Genomic DNA, 17,527 nt, shown 5'->3' with positions numbered 1-17,527 from the left:
AGGCACTTGTTCCATCTTTTCTTTTATGTATCTTTTATTTGTTGGAAGTGTTCTGCATTTTAGGGACGGTTGTTTTTATTGTCTAAAACCGATTAAACTTGAAAAGTACGCAATAGTTCTTCTTTTCCAAAGATTTGATTATGCCGGCAGTGTATAGTAAGGGTTTTCGAGTCGTAGAAATACTAAACACGGTAAAGAGGTGACCTTGAGCTATTATAACTATCGTGCTGAATATTCCAAAGCAGAAGGCCATTGGTCAGGTTTTCTTTGGCGCCCAGGATTTATTTTTACCAAATGATTTACAGCCTGCACTACAATGTGGCCGCAAAGTGACGGGCCTTTAACTGGCAACTATGAACACGAAATGTTCGGACGTAAGAAACGTTCATTAAAAACACTTTGACTAGGTCAAGTATGTCCATTGCCTATAATTACTGACTTAAATTGTTTTCAGTGCAAACGCTCTTAGTTGCGATTTGATTATGCAAACTTCAAAATCCATATATAATTGAGGCAACGAATCCGAATATCTGGTTTGTTGCTGAGAGCATGGAGACCCTTCCATATTCTAAAAATACCACAGCTGCCAGATTCAGAGGACAAGACTCTGGAAGTTGTCCCCTTCACAAATACACCGAACGGGACCCGAACATAGTGGGCGCAATACAGCAATACGAGTTACTGAGGGAAAGGGTTTGAGGAGTTGAGGAATTGTTTTATATTGGCCCAGTTGCTGATGCACAGGCAAACTGTAGCGCAAAACGGGTTGCGCAACATAGAGAAAATGACCGGTCTTCTCGCATGTAAGAGGACTCGTCATTTTCTCCATGCAGCGCTACCCATTTGCGATACAGTTTGCCTGTGGCTCATGATTTTGGCCACTGTTTGATTTGTTGGCAAATCATAATGAGCAAAAAGATTTAACAACACGTATAAACACATGGAAAGAATCATTGTACCCCCCACCCCACCCTTCTGAATTTTAAACCCCATATTGCCGTATTTATATCACTACTCTCTTTGTTGGTATGATTATTTTGATCTTGGAGGTGGGTATACAGCATTCACTGAATCTCAAGACTTCATCAGTTCATGTAATGTAAAGTTGTGTATATAAACAGGTGGGAAACCTAACAAGCAAAACCTTTTCGGCAGCAGATCATTAGGCAAATTGTGCAGAGAAATGGAGACAAACTCAATGGGATGTTTAATAACTGTTGTAATTTTATTAACCTTTAGCAAAAATGTGCACTTTTTACTAAAATATTGAAGTTTTTGTATACATCGTGTCTCATAAAACTACAATTGCCATGTAAATAAGGCAATAGAGACATTAAAAGTATAAGTCATCTTTGACCTAATGCTAAGGAAAGTTTTCCTTATGTTAAGGAGTTCCCAAACATAAATGTTTCCAAGTTCAAAGTAGCTCTGAATGTTGAAGAACTCTGACTGGAACATGACTAAACTGTACAGGATAGTTAACAAATAGTCAAACTAAATGTTAAAATGTCTTAATCACCTCTGGTGATAAATCAGTTACTCAAACAAAACTTCAAAACAAATTTTGTGGCAAGCATTCAGAAAACAGGCTGTGCTGAGCAGATGCCAGTGAAATTGAAGAGGAATTTCCTCAAACTGCCTTATTTATAAAAATGTTTTGAAATAAATGCAAATGCAATGTTTGTGCAGTATGATGCCAATTTGATGTTTCTTGTGAAATGAAATGATGTAAGATATATTATTCATCCTTCTTCTTCTTCTTCTTTTTCTTCTTTGGCATCTGCTCCTCCACTTCTTCCTCCTCCTCGACCTCCATGCTTTCATCAACATGCTTCTTTTTCTTCTTCTTCTTCTTGGGGACCTGCTCCTCCTCTTGTGTGGTGTCCAGATCTCCAGTTGTGTTGGCGCCAATAGATTCTTCAAGTTTCCTCTTTTCCTTCTTCCTCTTCTTCTTCTCCTTCTTTGCCAGCTTGGCCTGAACAACCACAGCCTGCAATTGAAGGAAACTGTGGTTCCCAAAAGAGTCGGTAACACAAAATGCATACTAAAAGTACCATCCAGTAAATCCTGACACAAATCCTGCCACAGACCAGCACCAAATCCTGCCACAGACCAGCACCAAATCCTGCTACTCACAGGCAATAAATCCTGCCACAGACAGCATCAAATTCTGTCACACACAGGCACTAATTCCTGCCACTGACAGGAACAAAATCCTGAAACAGGCACGAACTCCTACCACCAAACCCAGCCACACACAGGCACTTAATCCTGTCACTAAATCCAGCCACATAGTGGCACTAAACCCTGCCTCACACAGGCAGTTTATCAATCTGTTAAAAACCCACAATAGTACGTCCTATCTTTCCACCCAAGTCATCCTATATCCCTTCCTTCAGGGACTCACCTCCTCCACAGCTTGTTTCATAACATCAACATTCTTGGCGGGTGTTGTGCCGCTCTCATAGAAAGTCAACCTGTCCTCCACCTGCTGCCGTAGATGCTCCCCAAAGACAGTCGTCGGGTATTCTGTGAAAAATGCAACAGATTTTCCTTTAACTTAACCCTGGGATCCATATAACCCTATAAATATATATTTAGGACACTGAATATTAGGTAAATCATGTTGTGCTCTGCAAGCTTGTGCGGGTATATCACATGCTTGATGTAGAATGACCACGACACAAAGATCCAAGCAGCTCCAAATACAGGTCCTTAAGAGTGAGTGACAACATATGTCCCATAAGGGAGTGTAGCAATAGAGTTCCCATAAGAGTTAACTGAGTGAGTTTGCTTTTACACTGCACACAGCAATATTCCAGCTATATGGCATGGGTCTGTAAATAATCGTAGTCTCGACCAGACAATCCAGTGATCAACAGCATGAGCATCAATCTGTGCAAGTGGAACTGATGACGTGTATCAACCAAGTAAGCGAGTCTGACCACGTAATCCGTCTTATGACAAGCATAGTCACCTTTTGTGGCAAGCATGGGTTGCTGAAGGCCAATTCTACCCAGGACCTAGGTCCCATAAGAATGTCCTATTAATAAACGCTTATATAAATAACAGGTTAGTTAATACATTTGAAACATGACGATAATTTTGATGAGATTAGTTGTACATAATATCATCATTAGACTGTGCCCTGGCTGCATGAAAAAAAACCCACTTCCCGACTGTCAACTTTCATTTTCCTGATCTTGTTAGCGACACTTCCATGGGATCTCTAATATGTGCTCTGATCTTGCTTTGTTTAACACTACTACATATTGTCCGAAACACAATGTTTCTAAGTATTACTTGTTCAAATGTATTCCTCGCTGTATTGTGTGAGGTGTGTTAAAATGGTTTATTTCTCACCAGAGAAACAGTCAATCCTGGAAGCAATGGAACACTTGTTGGCCAGGTAGCGAGATATTCTGCCCTTGTTCTTTGAGCCAGCGCGACCAATGAAAGTGGAGTGAAAGATAAGTCCGTACTTTGGAGTGTTTCCTCGAGTCTTCAAAGCTCTGAAACCAAACCCTCAGCATTAAAGCCTTACAGCGGTTCATCTTCATGTCACTGATGTATTAAAAAACTCCCCAAGATTTGACCAGGATTGATAGGCACATTTCACTTTACATATATTCTGCCCTGAAATCCTTACTTGGTGACAGACAAGTGGCTCTGTAACTCATAGCAAGACAGAAATGTAGCATCGGGAGCATATTGCTTCCCCACAAAACCCATTAGAGAGACCCTGAAACTCCACTGATGTCCCTTGTGATACGATAGACCCTACCTGAAGAGCGCCTTCTCTGCTCCCAGAATCTGCACAGTAGAAGCAGGGTACTTAGCCAGGTTGGTCAGACTGCCGGAGTGGGCAATCAGACGGGCACCAACCTGAACAGCAGAACAAATACTGAATCATGTCATGTCAAGTAAAGACAAATGGGGTCATTGTGTTGAAGACTACTGCACTTAAATAGTGAGGTTATGCTTGTCAAGACTAATGCTGATCTTACTATCATAACTATGGTGTCAGGAAGTTAGAGTGAGTTTAGTTTTACGCAACTTTTAACAATATTCCAGCAATATCAGGGCAGGGACACCCAAAGTGGGCTTCACACACTGTACCAGATCTTTGGCATGACAAGCAAATGCTTTAACCACTAGGCTACCCAAAACTGTCCCAATTATACATCAAAGCAAAGTCACGGTCACATGTGATTTGCTTAAAACTGACAGCTTCAGGCTGCAAAACTGTACTATAAAACCCTGACAGACTTAGTGTCACTGCCCAAAGACGACATTAAAAGCTGCTGCATGGACTTGGCCATATGGACATATAACTAAAGTATCAAAATGGTTCATTTGCAGGAATCTGACCAATTGTGATCTTTAGTATGAAAAGCTCTGAAATTGTTCAAAGTGGTACATTATGTAGAATCATGTCCATTCAAAAGACTGTTAGACAAATCATGAAAATGTGCTATTGCCATTTGTCTCTTCTACAATCAGTGCATACCTGTTCACCGATGAGAGTGGCAAGATTTGGTGCCACCGAATTCATTTTGGTCTTCAAGTACTCCGACAGCTGTTTTCTGTATTCTGTCAATCCAATCACTCGCGTTGCAAACATGCTGATGTTCATTAGATCAATAGGGGATATGTCCATTCCTGGAAACGTGAAACAAAGTAAGTGAAGAATCTGTACCAACCCTTCCTATGTTTGGAAATATACTGCACAGCAAAAGAAATTCAAGTCTGGCTTTTGACAAGTTTAAAACATGAAGACATACCATGAATGCTTACTTGATGAAATTTCATTTTTCGAAACTTGCATTTCTTTTGCTGTTCAGTATATTTCATTTATTATTAATGTATGACTCATTAGTATTCTAACTGTATGAAGGCAGTCTATAAATAACTGAGCAAAATCAGACAAACTTGCAATAAACATTATGAAAATGAAGATCAAGGTAAGATGACACCCAATCAGAGTTTGATCACAAACAAACCACTCAGTCACCAACTCCGACATTACAACAAACAGTATGCTGGCTACCCATTCTAAACAGAATGATCAATCACAGCATGTATTCTAGAACACATGAAACTAATCATGCTGGCTTCCAATGCAGTACAAACAGAAGGTCCTACCACTTCATTGATGACCTTTACTTCCATAATTACACACAGACCAATCATCATACCTTTAATGAATGTCACCAAATTATAAAAAGTTCACCTCTGGCTAAGTATAGACAATTTTGTTTAGTTTTGCCTTACTCCGTGGCACTGAAGAAACAAACAAAGCCATGACCTTTCTAACTGATGGAAAACACTGACATCTCAACTCACCCATGGATGACCTTGCTGCATCAAATATGGCCTTGACCTTTCCAGCATCCATGACAATCTCTTCCAGGTCATCACTCTTCTCTTCTGTCAAATCTTTGCGACTCTGAATGAGCTTTACGACTCTGGCATACGTGTAGTTGTCTGGTATGACCTTCACCAGCTCTGGGAAATGGTACGAGTACCATTCTCTGTAAACAGCAATTTGTAATGTAATTTGCACAGCTACTCTTATCCCCTTCCAAAATTATTTAATTATTTTTAACTACCTTAATTATAAATAACAAAGTCAAAGGAGGATAAACATGTTACATAGACAGAACAGACATGATTGCTTAAAGGCAGCAGTCATGACTGTGGCACTAAACCAACATATACTGCAGACTGCAATAATTAAAATCAAGGGGTTCCCTTGTACAAAACGATCTCAGCTCTAATTTGACCTTAACTCCATTACATTAACATAGCATTAAGGTAGTCTTACTGCTAAGGTTGTTTTGTACACCTGCATCCAAATAAGTTGAATAACCAGAAGAATACAGTTCCAATCAGCATCATGGTATACACTGTATGTCCAGTTCAAGCTACCCGCCTTAACTGTAAATGGGAATGTCGACTGACAGGCCAACTAACTAGGGTCTCAAAATGAAAAGTTGACTCTACTGTAGCCATGTTACAGACAATCTCAATATATGTTGATAATACTACTATACCGTTAAAAAAATGTAGGGGATATTCCATTTTGCGATCATACCACTAGCCAATGCATATGAGAAAAAGTAATATACAGTGTATATCCATACAGATGAAACGCTTCCCAAAAAATGGAATATATTGTCATATTTTCCCTTAACTTCCCTTTTTGTTTCCTCCTTGGCATCGTCATTTGCATTTTATCAATCTTGTAAATCCAATATCTTCTACTTTTAATAATGGTATATTTTCGAAGACTACTAACTTGATCCTCATGGAGAAGGTGTTAATGTCTTTATCCAGCTGGTCGAGGAGACTAATGCTCTGTATAATCATGTTATCCACACGGTTCACGTTGAACTTGACCTTGGCCCTGGAGTAGCTGTGACCAAGGCCAAGCTGAGCTTTGGATGCTGACTTGTCTGTCAAACCTTTGACAAGACTGGGAAAGTGGACACGTATTCCTGTGATAATAAACAAACATGGATGGTTCACAATGATGCACATAGTCAAATTATTTTTTCACTGAAATTCACTGCATAATTCATCTGAAACAAAGGTAATATGTTCTCAAAGTTTGCACTACACATAAGAAATTAAGAGCTGCTGATCACAAGGATGCTGGAGATGTCTGCAAGTGATTTCAAGAGACAAAAAATGAAAATTTATCTGTATGAGAATATTTCAATGCAGATAAAAGTGATCTTTTCATACATTAACACCTCAAAGAATCCAAATTGACCGGTGAAGAAATCAAACATGGGACACATTCACCAAAAAACAACCTATGGACACAACATTTTAACAAACTGATTATGATGTTGAACTGCAATCAACTCTGGACGGCACAAATCATGATTATTTCTAGCTGTGATCCACTGTTATAATGATAAACAATCACCCCGTGACCACACCCTGTACTTGGTAATATCTCAGATCCAGAGCTGGCTACTAGGGACCTATTCAAACAATCCCAATCTCAATGCACTGTGATAGTAGAATTAAAAGTTTGACTCAGAAACCTACCTCTAATGATTTCAGGCACCACACCGACATGCTGACAAACAATGCCAAGTTCCTCTGAAATAGCCGCACCAATCTTGGCATCACCAACACCAACGGTTACTTTCTCCTTCTTGCCAGCTTTTGGAACGTTTGTTTCAAGGAACAGACGTAGGTCCTCGTGCAGCAGCCCTATCGTATATTGTACAGAGAGAGGTTATAGTGGAGATACTGCACATGTAGAAGTGTAACATCGTATAAACAGAGCGAAAAATTGTAGTGGACATTAGAAGAATATAAACTGTGGATATGTGTGTAGAAAGTATAGCAATATTTTGCAAGTACAGAGTATAATAAGAGCACTGTATATGTGGAATATAAACAGTGAACTGAGAGTAAAAGTGGCGACATATACTGAGGAAGTACAGTAACAGCATTGTGTATGTAGAGTATAAATGGTGAACAGACAGTACAAAGTGCTTCGTGGAGACAGAAATTGAGGATGTACAGAAAGAACATGGTATATATAGAGTATAAATGAAGAGCGAAGAGTAATGCAAACAGTGAACACAAAGTTGGGACATTGTACACAGTGAGAGAGCACATAGACGTTGAGATGTTGTAGTTAAAACAGTGAGGACTATGCATATGTAGAGAATATAGATTTATACATTATTTTAGACTACAAATGTATCTGCTTTATACAAATAAAACCACTGGACACAGTGATCTAATCACATAAACAACTCAGTAGATATTGTACAAATATCTGAACTTCTATTTTAGTGGCATTTACAGAGAAATGAGATAATACTGTTAGATTAAAAAACTATTAAGTCAGATGTTGCAAAAATGACCCCCAGCAAGTTATAACTGAAGTATGACTCAATGTAGACTAACTAGCAGGTCATCTTGACCCCCATATTTAAAACTTTAGAGAAAACTCTGAGGGGCAGTTATCATGAATACCTGGTAACAAAATGAGGGGACATTTTTGAGTAATTTATGCAACCCATGCTGTTAGATGCAAATGGAGGTAAGTCTCACCTTCAGAGATGCTATTTATGTTATCAAGAGCATTGGTTCCACTTTTGAATGGGGAGAAGGCCACAAGTTTTATGATGGAGTTGAACTTGCTCAGATCGGTGACACTTTGCTCCACCTGTGGCTGCAACATCGCCACCTCTTCGAACTCCCGTACACGGAACAGGGCATACCCCGAGGCATGCTCAAACAGAGTGTATAGACTCTGTGCCTGCAATGAAAGTAGAGATTACAGGTGAGATTAAGTAAGTGGGTGAAGGTAGATCTATGGTTTTCCTGTCAGACAAGCATGTAAATACAGAAGTAACCCAATGGTTAGAGTAACCAATGATTTAATGGTTAGAGTAGAAAGGTTATTTTTACACCTAATTTCTGATCATTCAATCCTATAAATTCACTATCAACACATGAACTAAATATTGTGTACTGGGTGCTCTTGGCAGGCGTTATGGTGTTAACATCTAATTGTATAAGGACCTTGTCCTTGTTTGTCCAGAACTGTTCATGTTCATTCGCTGCTCATATGTATATGTGTCAATGTCAATTGTATACTCTTCTTGTAAGCTAAATGTGCTGGAATAAATTTTAAAAAGTCTTCTACAACATAGAGAAAGTCAAAGTTTCGAACAGCAGTTAGTGTATTACTGCTAGAGAGATGAGTGTTTAGCATGAAATTTATTGCTTTTTAAAATTGTTTTCATTTCTGAAATGAGGTCCAAATACTTCACAATGTTTTCACATTCATCAAACTCAAACTAGGATGATATATTATACAAGGTGAAAGCTTACTGAAAGTTTTCACCAAGAAACACATGATGTGATTCCATATTGTAACCTTTGTTCTTCTCCGAAGATTATTGGGATTTAGGCCGTCATCTGGGTAAGACTTCTGCCCTTAATCCATCCACCCTTGGACACACAGATGCATGTGTACACACATACACAACATGAAAATATTTCTTAAATGGGATATTTCTTGCAGCATGTTCAGATACAACAGGATTGGGGAAACCTAATGATCAGTCTGTAATAGGCTAAATGGGATGTTATAGGCTGCTCTGTATATTTAGCTATAAGCAGATGAGCATATAATTTTGATATTTATCAAATATTTCATTTGAGAATATTAATTACGTAATAAAGGAATTTGAAAATTGCAAATTAATTTTAAGTCAGTACCATTGATTTACAGGATCCTTCCTATATGCATATAAATTGACAACAGATGCAAAAAAATAGACTAGCACATCCACAAGGACGCAGAGAAAGTCCAAATATTTTTTTTGTAAATATTGATCAAGTAACAATAAGTCACCACCGAGTGATCAGACAATCCACTAGCCGGGTTATATTATTATCTGCAGTTTAATTACTGTGATGATCATGATAAACATGCCATAAATGTAACTGAAGTGCAACAGATATTATAATATTATTATAACATAGTATTAATAATAATATTTAAGTGTCTGGGACCCCCATTTTGTAGTACAGGACCCCAGAAAATTAAGAGCACGAGTCCCAGGAACCCCAAATACAGGACTCAAGGTAAATTCCTGCAAAAACAGTTTTGACAATTAACAAATGATTTCAGCAATAATCAAGCTATATGGCGTCTATATAGGCGCCTACCTATATAACTGAGTCTAGATCAGACAATCCAGTGATCAACATCATCAGCATCATCTGTGCAACTGTGTCAACCAAGTCAGCATGTCCAACCACCCAATCCCATTAGGTGGCTCTTACAACAAGCAGAGTGACCATATGTGGCAAGTATGGGTTGCTGAAGACATATTCTACCCTGGATCTTCACGGGTCAAAAATTAATGACGTACAGTATTAGTTGTCAAAAATCCATGCAAAATTTTATTCTTAATGAAATATCTTTTCCTGAATGTGACATATTTTTTTCAATCTGAAAAAAAGGTCCACATACTTTTCATCTTTATGATCATATAAAACCATTTTGTGTGGAAACTGATAATTAGCAATATTTTCAAATATAACCCGATCAAACTCTAGCAAAATAGGCAGATCGGTAGGTTTCCCCAAGCAAATGTAAAATTCATACTTATCAGATGAAGAATATATATTCAGTATATTCCATCAATTTGCTCCATTATTTCTTAACAGAATGAAATAAAAGTTATCTTGATGATAGATCAGCTATATACTGATGTATTCTGCTTGTTTACAGTGGTCGATCTTGTTTCTCTGAAACGAGGTCAACTGAAACGAGGTCAACAGGAAGACCAATTATTGCCATTTCTGAAGTTTTTATGTTATCAACCTAATTTGACATAAACTTGGTAATATTGTGTTTCAAACCTTCACATACTAAAGATATTTCTTAAGTGGAATTTGTTTTTGAAAAAAGACATTTAAAAGAACAAAACTTGCTCTCATTGTGAATGTTGACGGATTCTGATACATGCTGATGGGAATATGGAGATGTCACTGATCAAACCCGACATTTTGAGTAGTTGTTTGCAATTTTGGAAATGTTTGTTTTCACGGGTAAACAACGTAAAGATCAAGGTGAAAATTGACAATTATATTTTGTCAGTATCATCTGCATGGTATCTGTCCAGTCCATAAAAGGGAAATTTGGGTCAAATAAAAGTTGAGTGATTGACTGTTGGCATTATGTGTATGTTCAGACAAATTAAAATCTGCACTTTTCGTGGACTGAATTCTCAAGTCATACAGATTCACAACACAGTCAGGGTGATTTTCATTCAATTCTCATCGTTTATGAAATTTCATGTCAACACAGTTGGTCACGTGACATACCCCGACGTGATTGGGTCTCGTTTTCCGAAGGAATGATGTTTGTAACGTCTACAACGTTAAATATAAGCGAGTATGATTAACAATCGACAAGGCCTGCAGTCGATATACAAGGCCACACTACCGCGATTTCAGGTTTCCCCCCGAGAGGATTCCAGTTTCGGGAATGTCAAGGCAGCTACCGTTGTTTTCTGTAAAAGTACACTTCCATGTCTTGTAAGATTGATGTCAAAGAAATATCCCATGATTTGTCAACCTACAAAGGAAAAAGATAAAACCCAATTTTCATAAGGCAAATACAAAACCACGTGTACCCACCATCTTGTGAATCGAATCGTCTATATACACGACGTCGTGTACATTGTGGTACAATATACACGACTGGATAATTTCCTTCCCCGCTTTGCAAGACGCGCTGTGATTGGTAGATTGCTCGTACACCGGTTACAAGCCCTTGTGCCGCCGGAGGACAAGCACTAGATTGAACTGGGACCTGTCTCGTATTCTATTATCGCAATATTATATTTGTGGTTCTCGAATGTCTACTTAAATAAATTATCAGTCATATATTATTCCCAGTCAAGACATTCCGTCATGTTGTCCATTAGTAGAGGCGACGGATGTATTCAGGCATTCCGTAGATATTTTTACGCGAATGCCAAGTTCACTCAGAGAGAGAGAGAGAGATTGAGAGAGAGAGAATGCCAAGTTCACTCAGAGAGAGAGAGAGAGAGCTTCGTAGACTGTGTGAATAGACATGTCCTTCGAACCTATTTCATGATTCATATTCCAAACGCATTCGGAACGAGAATATATATATATGATTTACACACAGAGAACGTGTGTGTGTGTGTGTGCGTGTGTGTGTGTGTCCAAATGATACGCTTTGTTCAAGACGGCTACAGCGCCCCTAGCTGCGTGTAGAAGCAGGCCGTTATAAAGGCATCGAACTTGCAGAAAGAACATGTCTCCACTACCCTCGTAAAGTTTTGATTATAGAAGGTAAGTAGTACGTATAAGCTATCCATAATCTGTCACACAGACCCAAAATATATAAATATGTCCAAGAAAACCAACGGAAGTGTAGAATATGTGGCAAGTCTATATTTTCACAGTTTCATAATATGTCTTGTGTCTGGGGGTTTGTGGCGGGCGCATGGCATTTTTTCTTAAACATATTTCATTCATGAAAATATACAAGTCATGAATGGACGAACGTCGCTCCCATATTAAAATATAGAGATACAAGCAAGTATAGAATGAGCTGACACAATAATGATACAGTTGCTATATATCAGCATGTTAATCAGCTGCGACACATACAGTACTTTGTCCAAGTTTACTGCACATTCCTGTACCCGTAACTAAGTGTTTGCAAGTATTTCACTGTCCATCACCTGGTCATCTGCCAACGGATTCGTGTATTCTTTTAAGCGTACAGGGTCGTGTACTGTACACTAGGGGTTGTGACAACACGTAAAGCGTCGGTATAGTTAGGTCTCGATACCGACACCTCAAACATGCTAGATCACGAGCCTGGTGCCTCGGCCAGTTCGCCCACCACGTACACGCTGTTACCATAAATGTGTTCATGCTGAATCCCTCTAAATAGAAGAATGATTTTTGTTATAATTACATGTATTAATTACATGTGGAGAAATAATGTAGAACATTATCCATGACAATTAGAGACGGATGGGCTGTCCTTGATATGTATGTCAAAGCTATCGGCATTCAAATCACTTTAACGGAGAATGGATAACTTGACATAGTCTTGATGTATCAAAAGAAACAGTTTTCGTATTAAGTCTGATTAACGTTCTGTGTTTTAATCAGGTAAGTATCATCTGGCATATGTCGGCGTTTTACATTTAACTTTTTGCAGTTATGAAATTCACCTGAGGTTATATAATCATTAGTATTTGGTATTGTAGGTAGGAGGTTAAAGATATTGAGGCGAAAGATTATTTATTCATTTTATAAAATCAAAATTAATGTCTTTATGAGTTATGCATGGCGGAATGTCGCAGGTAAAGCAGAAACATGGTCTATTTCTTGCAACATGTCCGATGTCATGTCCTGCAATTACGACTCTCTCTGCGAGTCCCTAGATTCAGAATTCATGGTCTATAGAGTATGGAATGGGAATAGGGGGACTGTATCTTCAATGGCATCTTGTACTAAACATACCAGGTTCCCACCGTCAAACTTAAATCACATTGACAGTTTGTTAACAGTCCGGGGGTCACTTTCCCTCTCGATCCCAATTCCTTACACTTCTCCTGTCATCATGGTAATCTAAGCACATCTGCCCACCATACCTGTTTCTCTATCAATTCCAGGTATCGGCAACTGTAATGCATGCACGATATGAGGATTGGAAATATTCTCTGTAAATACCACATGTGACACTAGTTGATTTGGAACCAGATAGACTGTGATACGTTACTTTGTTGACCGAATATGTCAGCACATTGTCATCATCAATTAAGACATAATATAAACAGGCGTCCAGACTTCCGTGGTCTAACAAAGCATGATCACGTAGGCACACATATAGGGCCCAAACAGGACATTTTCTGACCACTTGACATCTTGGCGTGACAAAGACTGGAAGTTCACAAGTCAACAAGGCAGAGAAATTGAACACGATGTCCAAGGAATTTGATGCAGTGAAAGGTAACTTTTGCACTATATGTTCTCTAATGATATATTGTTATTTGTTCGGAGTGCCACGTAAATAACAAACAAAACCAATCTTAATTGTCGTAACCTTCTTGTTAAATGGACATATTTTGAAAATACATGTATGTAAGCATTATGATTTTGGATTTGATTATTCAAGATTGAATCGAAGTATTTACTGCTTCATTCTGAGACCTTACTGGATTAGTGGAATCAATATTTAAACATTATCCCATGATTTACCAAGAGCAAGTGAAAGAAGAAATGCATATTCCTATAAACGAGTTATTTTCATTTAAATCCGGACTGTGCTAGAGGTGTTTATATGAGTTTTGAAGTTTTGATCAATAATGAAATTAAAGATCAATTAAGGGAAGAGCACATGAGGATAATGTGCACACCGAATTAAACTGGACCTCAGAATATCAAACGTCAGTGATGAAGTCAGTACCCCATCAAATCTGTGGTTAGCCGTGCTCTAAGAATATACTGAACGATAATTGCAATGATGTATAGTAATTGTATTCGCATAATAAGCAGTTCTAGATAAGCAGACAGCACATGTCATCGGCAGCACGTCATTTACACTATGTTGAATCATCTTCAGGTCTTTGTCTTATTGTCACCTCAATTCCACAAGATTGATAGAAATTAATGACAGTCTTTGCAAATGATTTTAGATGCTACCCTAAACTAGTTCCCATATGCTTCCGCTCAAAATAGATTTGGAGACACTTGATAGTTACTGGACCTCAATCTGCTCATACCGCCGACAGTGGGAAGGGGAGGTGGTGCGTGCAATAAACATTCCTGTCACACTCGCTTCCAGCACTAATGGAATCTTTGTGTTGATGTGAAATTCCAAGACACTATCCCTCTACAGATCTGTTTAGTCCCTGATAATTAATAAACTTTCAGGGCTCCCTGTCATTATGTCAAATTTTCGTTTATTATGAACTGTTTTCTTTCTGTAAAATATGTTCATTTCAGAGACTACTAGTTAGTCTAAGATATCAACTGCAGTTGGTCCGTTGGCAGAAGACACGACATTTATGTGGTACAGAACAAGGGTATGTGTTACATTTGATATTTAGTACTGTATCAGGGTCACCACCTCGTTAGGTATGTGGTATAGTACAAGGGTAAAATCCACTGCTGTACGTAGGTATATTGTACAATACAAGGTTAACAACAGAAATTACATGGTAATCCACTACTGTTGTTACCTGGCCCACTAACACTGTATATACTAATTTATTACCCACGTGGTACTTCGTAAGGGTGTTTCATAACAAAGTGTTATGACACATATATGTGTCATAACACCTTCGAGTGATTTGATTGGCTAATACGTGAACTTTGACATTGCTGGTACTACTTTCATCACTCGTTCCATTCATGATTTTCATTCACGTTTTCACGCCTGAGAGGATGTAAAACGAAAACACCTCCATGGAATTAGATAACATTTATTTCATTTATTGTAGTTACTAGCATTATTTTCAATTCTATGATAACTCAAGTTTCTGTAATAAAAACGAAAATAAAACATTCTATAAAAATACGTAAACAAATACGTCTAGTAGGCCTCTCATGAGTGTAAACAAATATGGCGTCGCCCGTAAAAGTTATTGATTTCGTCAAAACTGACGGAATGTTGAATGCCTCCTGCGTGTAGTTGTCAGGACTGCACAGTAACACACAACATCAAAAGACGAGCGGCGCTCTTCTATCTCTATCACTGCCACTGTCAGCCGCATCCATTCGCGTCCTCCCGCACAAACATAGTCTCACTGCCATGCCTACCGTGGTTTCTTATGTAGGGGTCAAAAGCACTTCGAAGAATCTGAACACAATAGGCTTGAAATCGTCTTCGTTCGAGGTTGTAGGGTGTGTTTTCAGACCCAGTATTCGGCGGAGTCTTCAACATAAACATCGAATCTCGACAAGTGGGAATTCCAAGCCGAGATGAGAAAGCGTCACTGGCATCCTGCGCAAAGCGTCGCCGAATTATTTACAGTAACTCGTCCTCCGATGAAGAACATTAAGCTAAACTTTTTGAGACATACAGTTCCCTGTTATTCACATTCATCTTTGCTGTTGTGTTTGCCGCTCCTAAAAAAATGCTCCCTAGAATCTTCTTCTTAGGGAACACTTCTCAACATAACGACTAGCCCGACAGTGATGGCCGACTGACGTTCAGGCAAGATTTAGGTCACGTAGTGAAGTTCAAAATAAACTCCCGTTCAAAAGAAAGTACACGGGGAAGAAAACTTGAAATAGCAGACAAACAACACAACGCTGAGACATAATTGAAAATGTGTATTGAAGCGCAATTTCAAACAGACATAATGACATAAGAATGAACCATTTAGAACCGAAAATGTTCCAGTGACGTTAAGTCAAACAAACATGGGGTCAAAATTACACTTTTCAAAACTGCTGATGAGAAAGTCATTGTCAACAAAACAGACGACATGAAGTCCTAACAATAGGTAAAAAAAACTCAATATCTTGTGTGGCCCCCACTGGCATCAATACACGCCAGGACACGTCTCCTCATGGAAGCCGCATGATGACGTAATCAGGAATTCTGGCCCATTCGTCGTGGACAGCCTGTTCCAGTTGTTGAACGTTGTGTGGTTGCCGTTGACGACGTCGAAGTTGCCTCCCGAGGTGATCCTGTAAATGTTCGATGGGGTTGAGGTCAGGTGAACGAGATGGCCATGGCAAAACATCGACATTTTGGCGGTTGAGAAAGTCTGTGATAAGCCTGGCGGTGTGTGGTCGCGCGTTGTCATGTTGGAATAGCGTTCCTTGGTGCTGTTGTACGAAGGACAATACCACAGGTCGCAACACCTCATCCCTGTATCTCTGCGCTGTCAAATTTCCACGAATAGTCACTAGACGAGTCTTCTGGTCGTTGCAAATGGCTCCCCAAACCATCACACCTTCTCCACCAAACGGATGAACTTGTATGCAGTTTGGCGAGAACGTTCTCCTCAATGTCTGTAGACCCTCGTCCTGCCATCCAAATGAAACAGATTGAACTTGCTTTCATCACTGAAGAGTACACGAGCCCAGTTGCGACGTTGCCAGCGACGTACCGTCATGATCAACTATAACCGGTTCCTCCGATGTTGGAAGGTCAAAGCCATCCCGCGGAAAGGTCGATATGCCCGGATGCCAGCTGCGCGAAGTCTCCTCATCACCGTGAACCTGCTGATGCGGTGTCCCAATGCTGTTGCAGCTGATGACGTCACAGTCAACGTCCGGTTCCGGGGATGCAAAACCCGTAGGTGCCGATCTTCTTGCGGTGTGGTCAGCCTCGGACGGCCACTTCAGGGTCGATCAGCTGTCTGACCTGTCAACTGAACCCGTCTAAACAGTCTGATAATGGTCTGTCTTGTGCAGCCGAAGGTCCTGGCAATATGACTGTTAGAAATTATTTCACGAGGGACATAAACTTGATATGAAAGGGGGAGCTCGTTTAATATCCTGTAAGTATCCACGACAGTATTATGTCTCCATAGCCACAAGAAGAAATCAGGTATCTACCGGGAATTTAAGCCCCGTCCTTAAATACAGAGAAGCACTGTTCCAGAGATGAAATATTATTAGGGCTTAGATTCGAACATGCACAATATTTTAATAAAAGTTTAAAAAATGGATTTTTAAAAACTCTTTAATCTTGAAATTTGTCTATAAAATAAATCAGAATTGAAAATCATGAAAAGGTTTATCCCAGTGGGTAAATGTGAACGTGAATAACAAAGATGACAGTCTAATTAATGCAATGACTGACATCGGAGACAATGACTGGTCCCTAAAGAGTGAGCAACCAATCTTTGCTACGAAATGTCTGGCCCAGGCTCAATTATTTACAGACCGCCGCCTTATAGCTAGAATATTGCTGAGTACGGCGTAAAACCAAACTCACTCACCCCAAACTCTACAGAGTGTTTAG

At 39.2% G+C, this 17,527-nt stretch overlaps 2 protein-coding genes across 2 annotated transcripts in view; one reads left to right on the top strand and one right to left on the bottom strand.

Moving 5' to 3' along the window:
- Window positions 1–17,527, top strand: part of LOC137266039 (transmembrane protein 127-like) — a 117,391-nt gene that overhangs the window by 50,091 nt on the left and 49,773 nt on the right. The gene's annotated exons all lie outside the window — the stretch shown is intronic.
- Window positions 1,203–11,300, bottom strand: LOC137266030 (nucleolar protein 56-like). The gene is made up of 10 exons (XM_067801529.1): window positions 11,194–11,300; window positions 8,086–8,293; window positions 7,063–7,230; window positions 6,302–6,500; window positions 5,347–5,534; window positions 4,511–4,662; window positions 3,785–3,885; window positions 3,364–3,512; window positions 2,408–2,529; window positions 1,203–1,990 (listed from the first exon to the last, which is right to left on the bottom strand). Exons 1-10 carry the CDS (start codon window positions 11,194–11,196, stop codon window positions 1,739–1,741), a joined length of 1,542 nt encoding a protein of 513 aa, XP_067657630.1. The 5' UTR covers window positions 11,197–11,300; the 3' UTR covers window positions 1,203–1,738.

This window comes from Haliotis asinina, chromosome 15, assembly GCF_037392515.1.
Source record: "Haliotis asinina isolate JCU_RB_2024 chromosome 15, JCU_Hal_asi_v2, whole genome shotgun sequence".
NCBI lineage: Eukaryota > Metazoa > Mollusca > Gastropoda > Lepetellida > Haliotidae > Haliotis > Haliotis asinina.
Note: the sequence above shows the minus strand (reverse complement) of the source record. Positions and strands in the feature narration are given on the sequence as shown.

What these genes read in the sequence shown, in the direction of transcription:
- LOC137266030 (XM_067801529.1), bottom strand. An exon ending in GGTGCCTGAAATCATTAGAG is followed by an intron (nt 6,501 to 7,062) that starts GTAGGTTTCTGA and finishes TTATTATCACAG; the next exon opens with GAATACGTGTCCACTTTCCC. An exon ending in GCAGAGAAGGCGCTCTTCAG is followed by an intron (nt 3,513 to 3,784) that starts GTAGGGTCTATC and finishes GTTTGGTTTCAG; the next exon opens with AGCTTTGAAGACTCGAGGAA.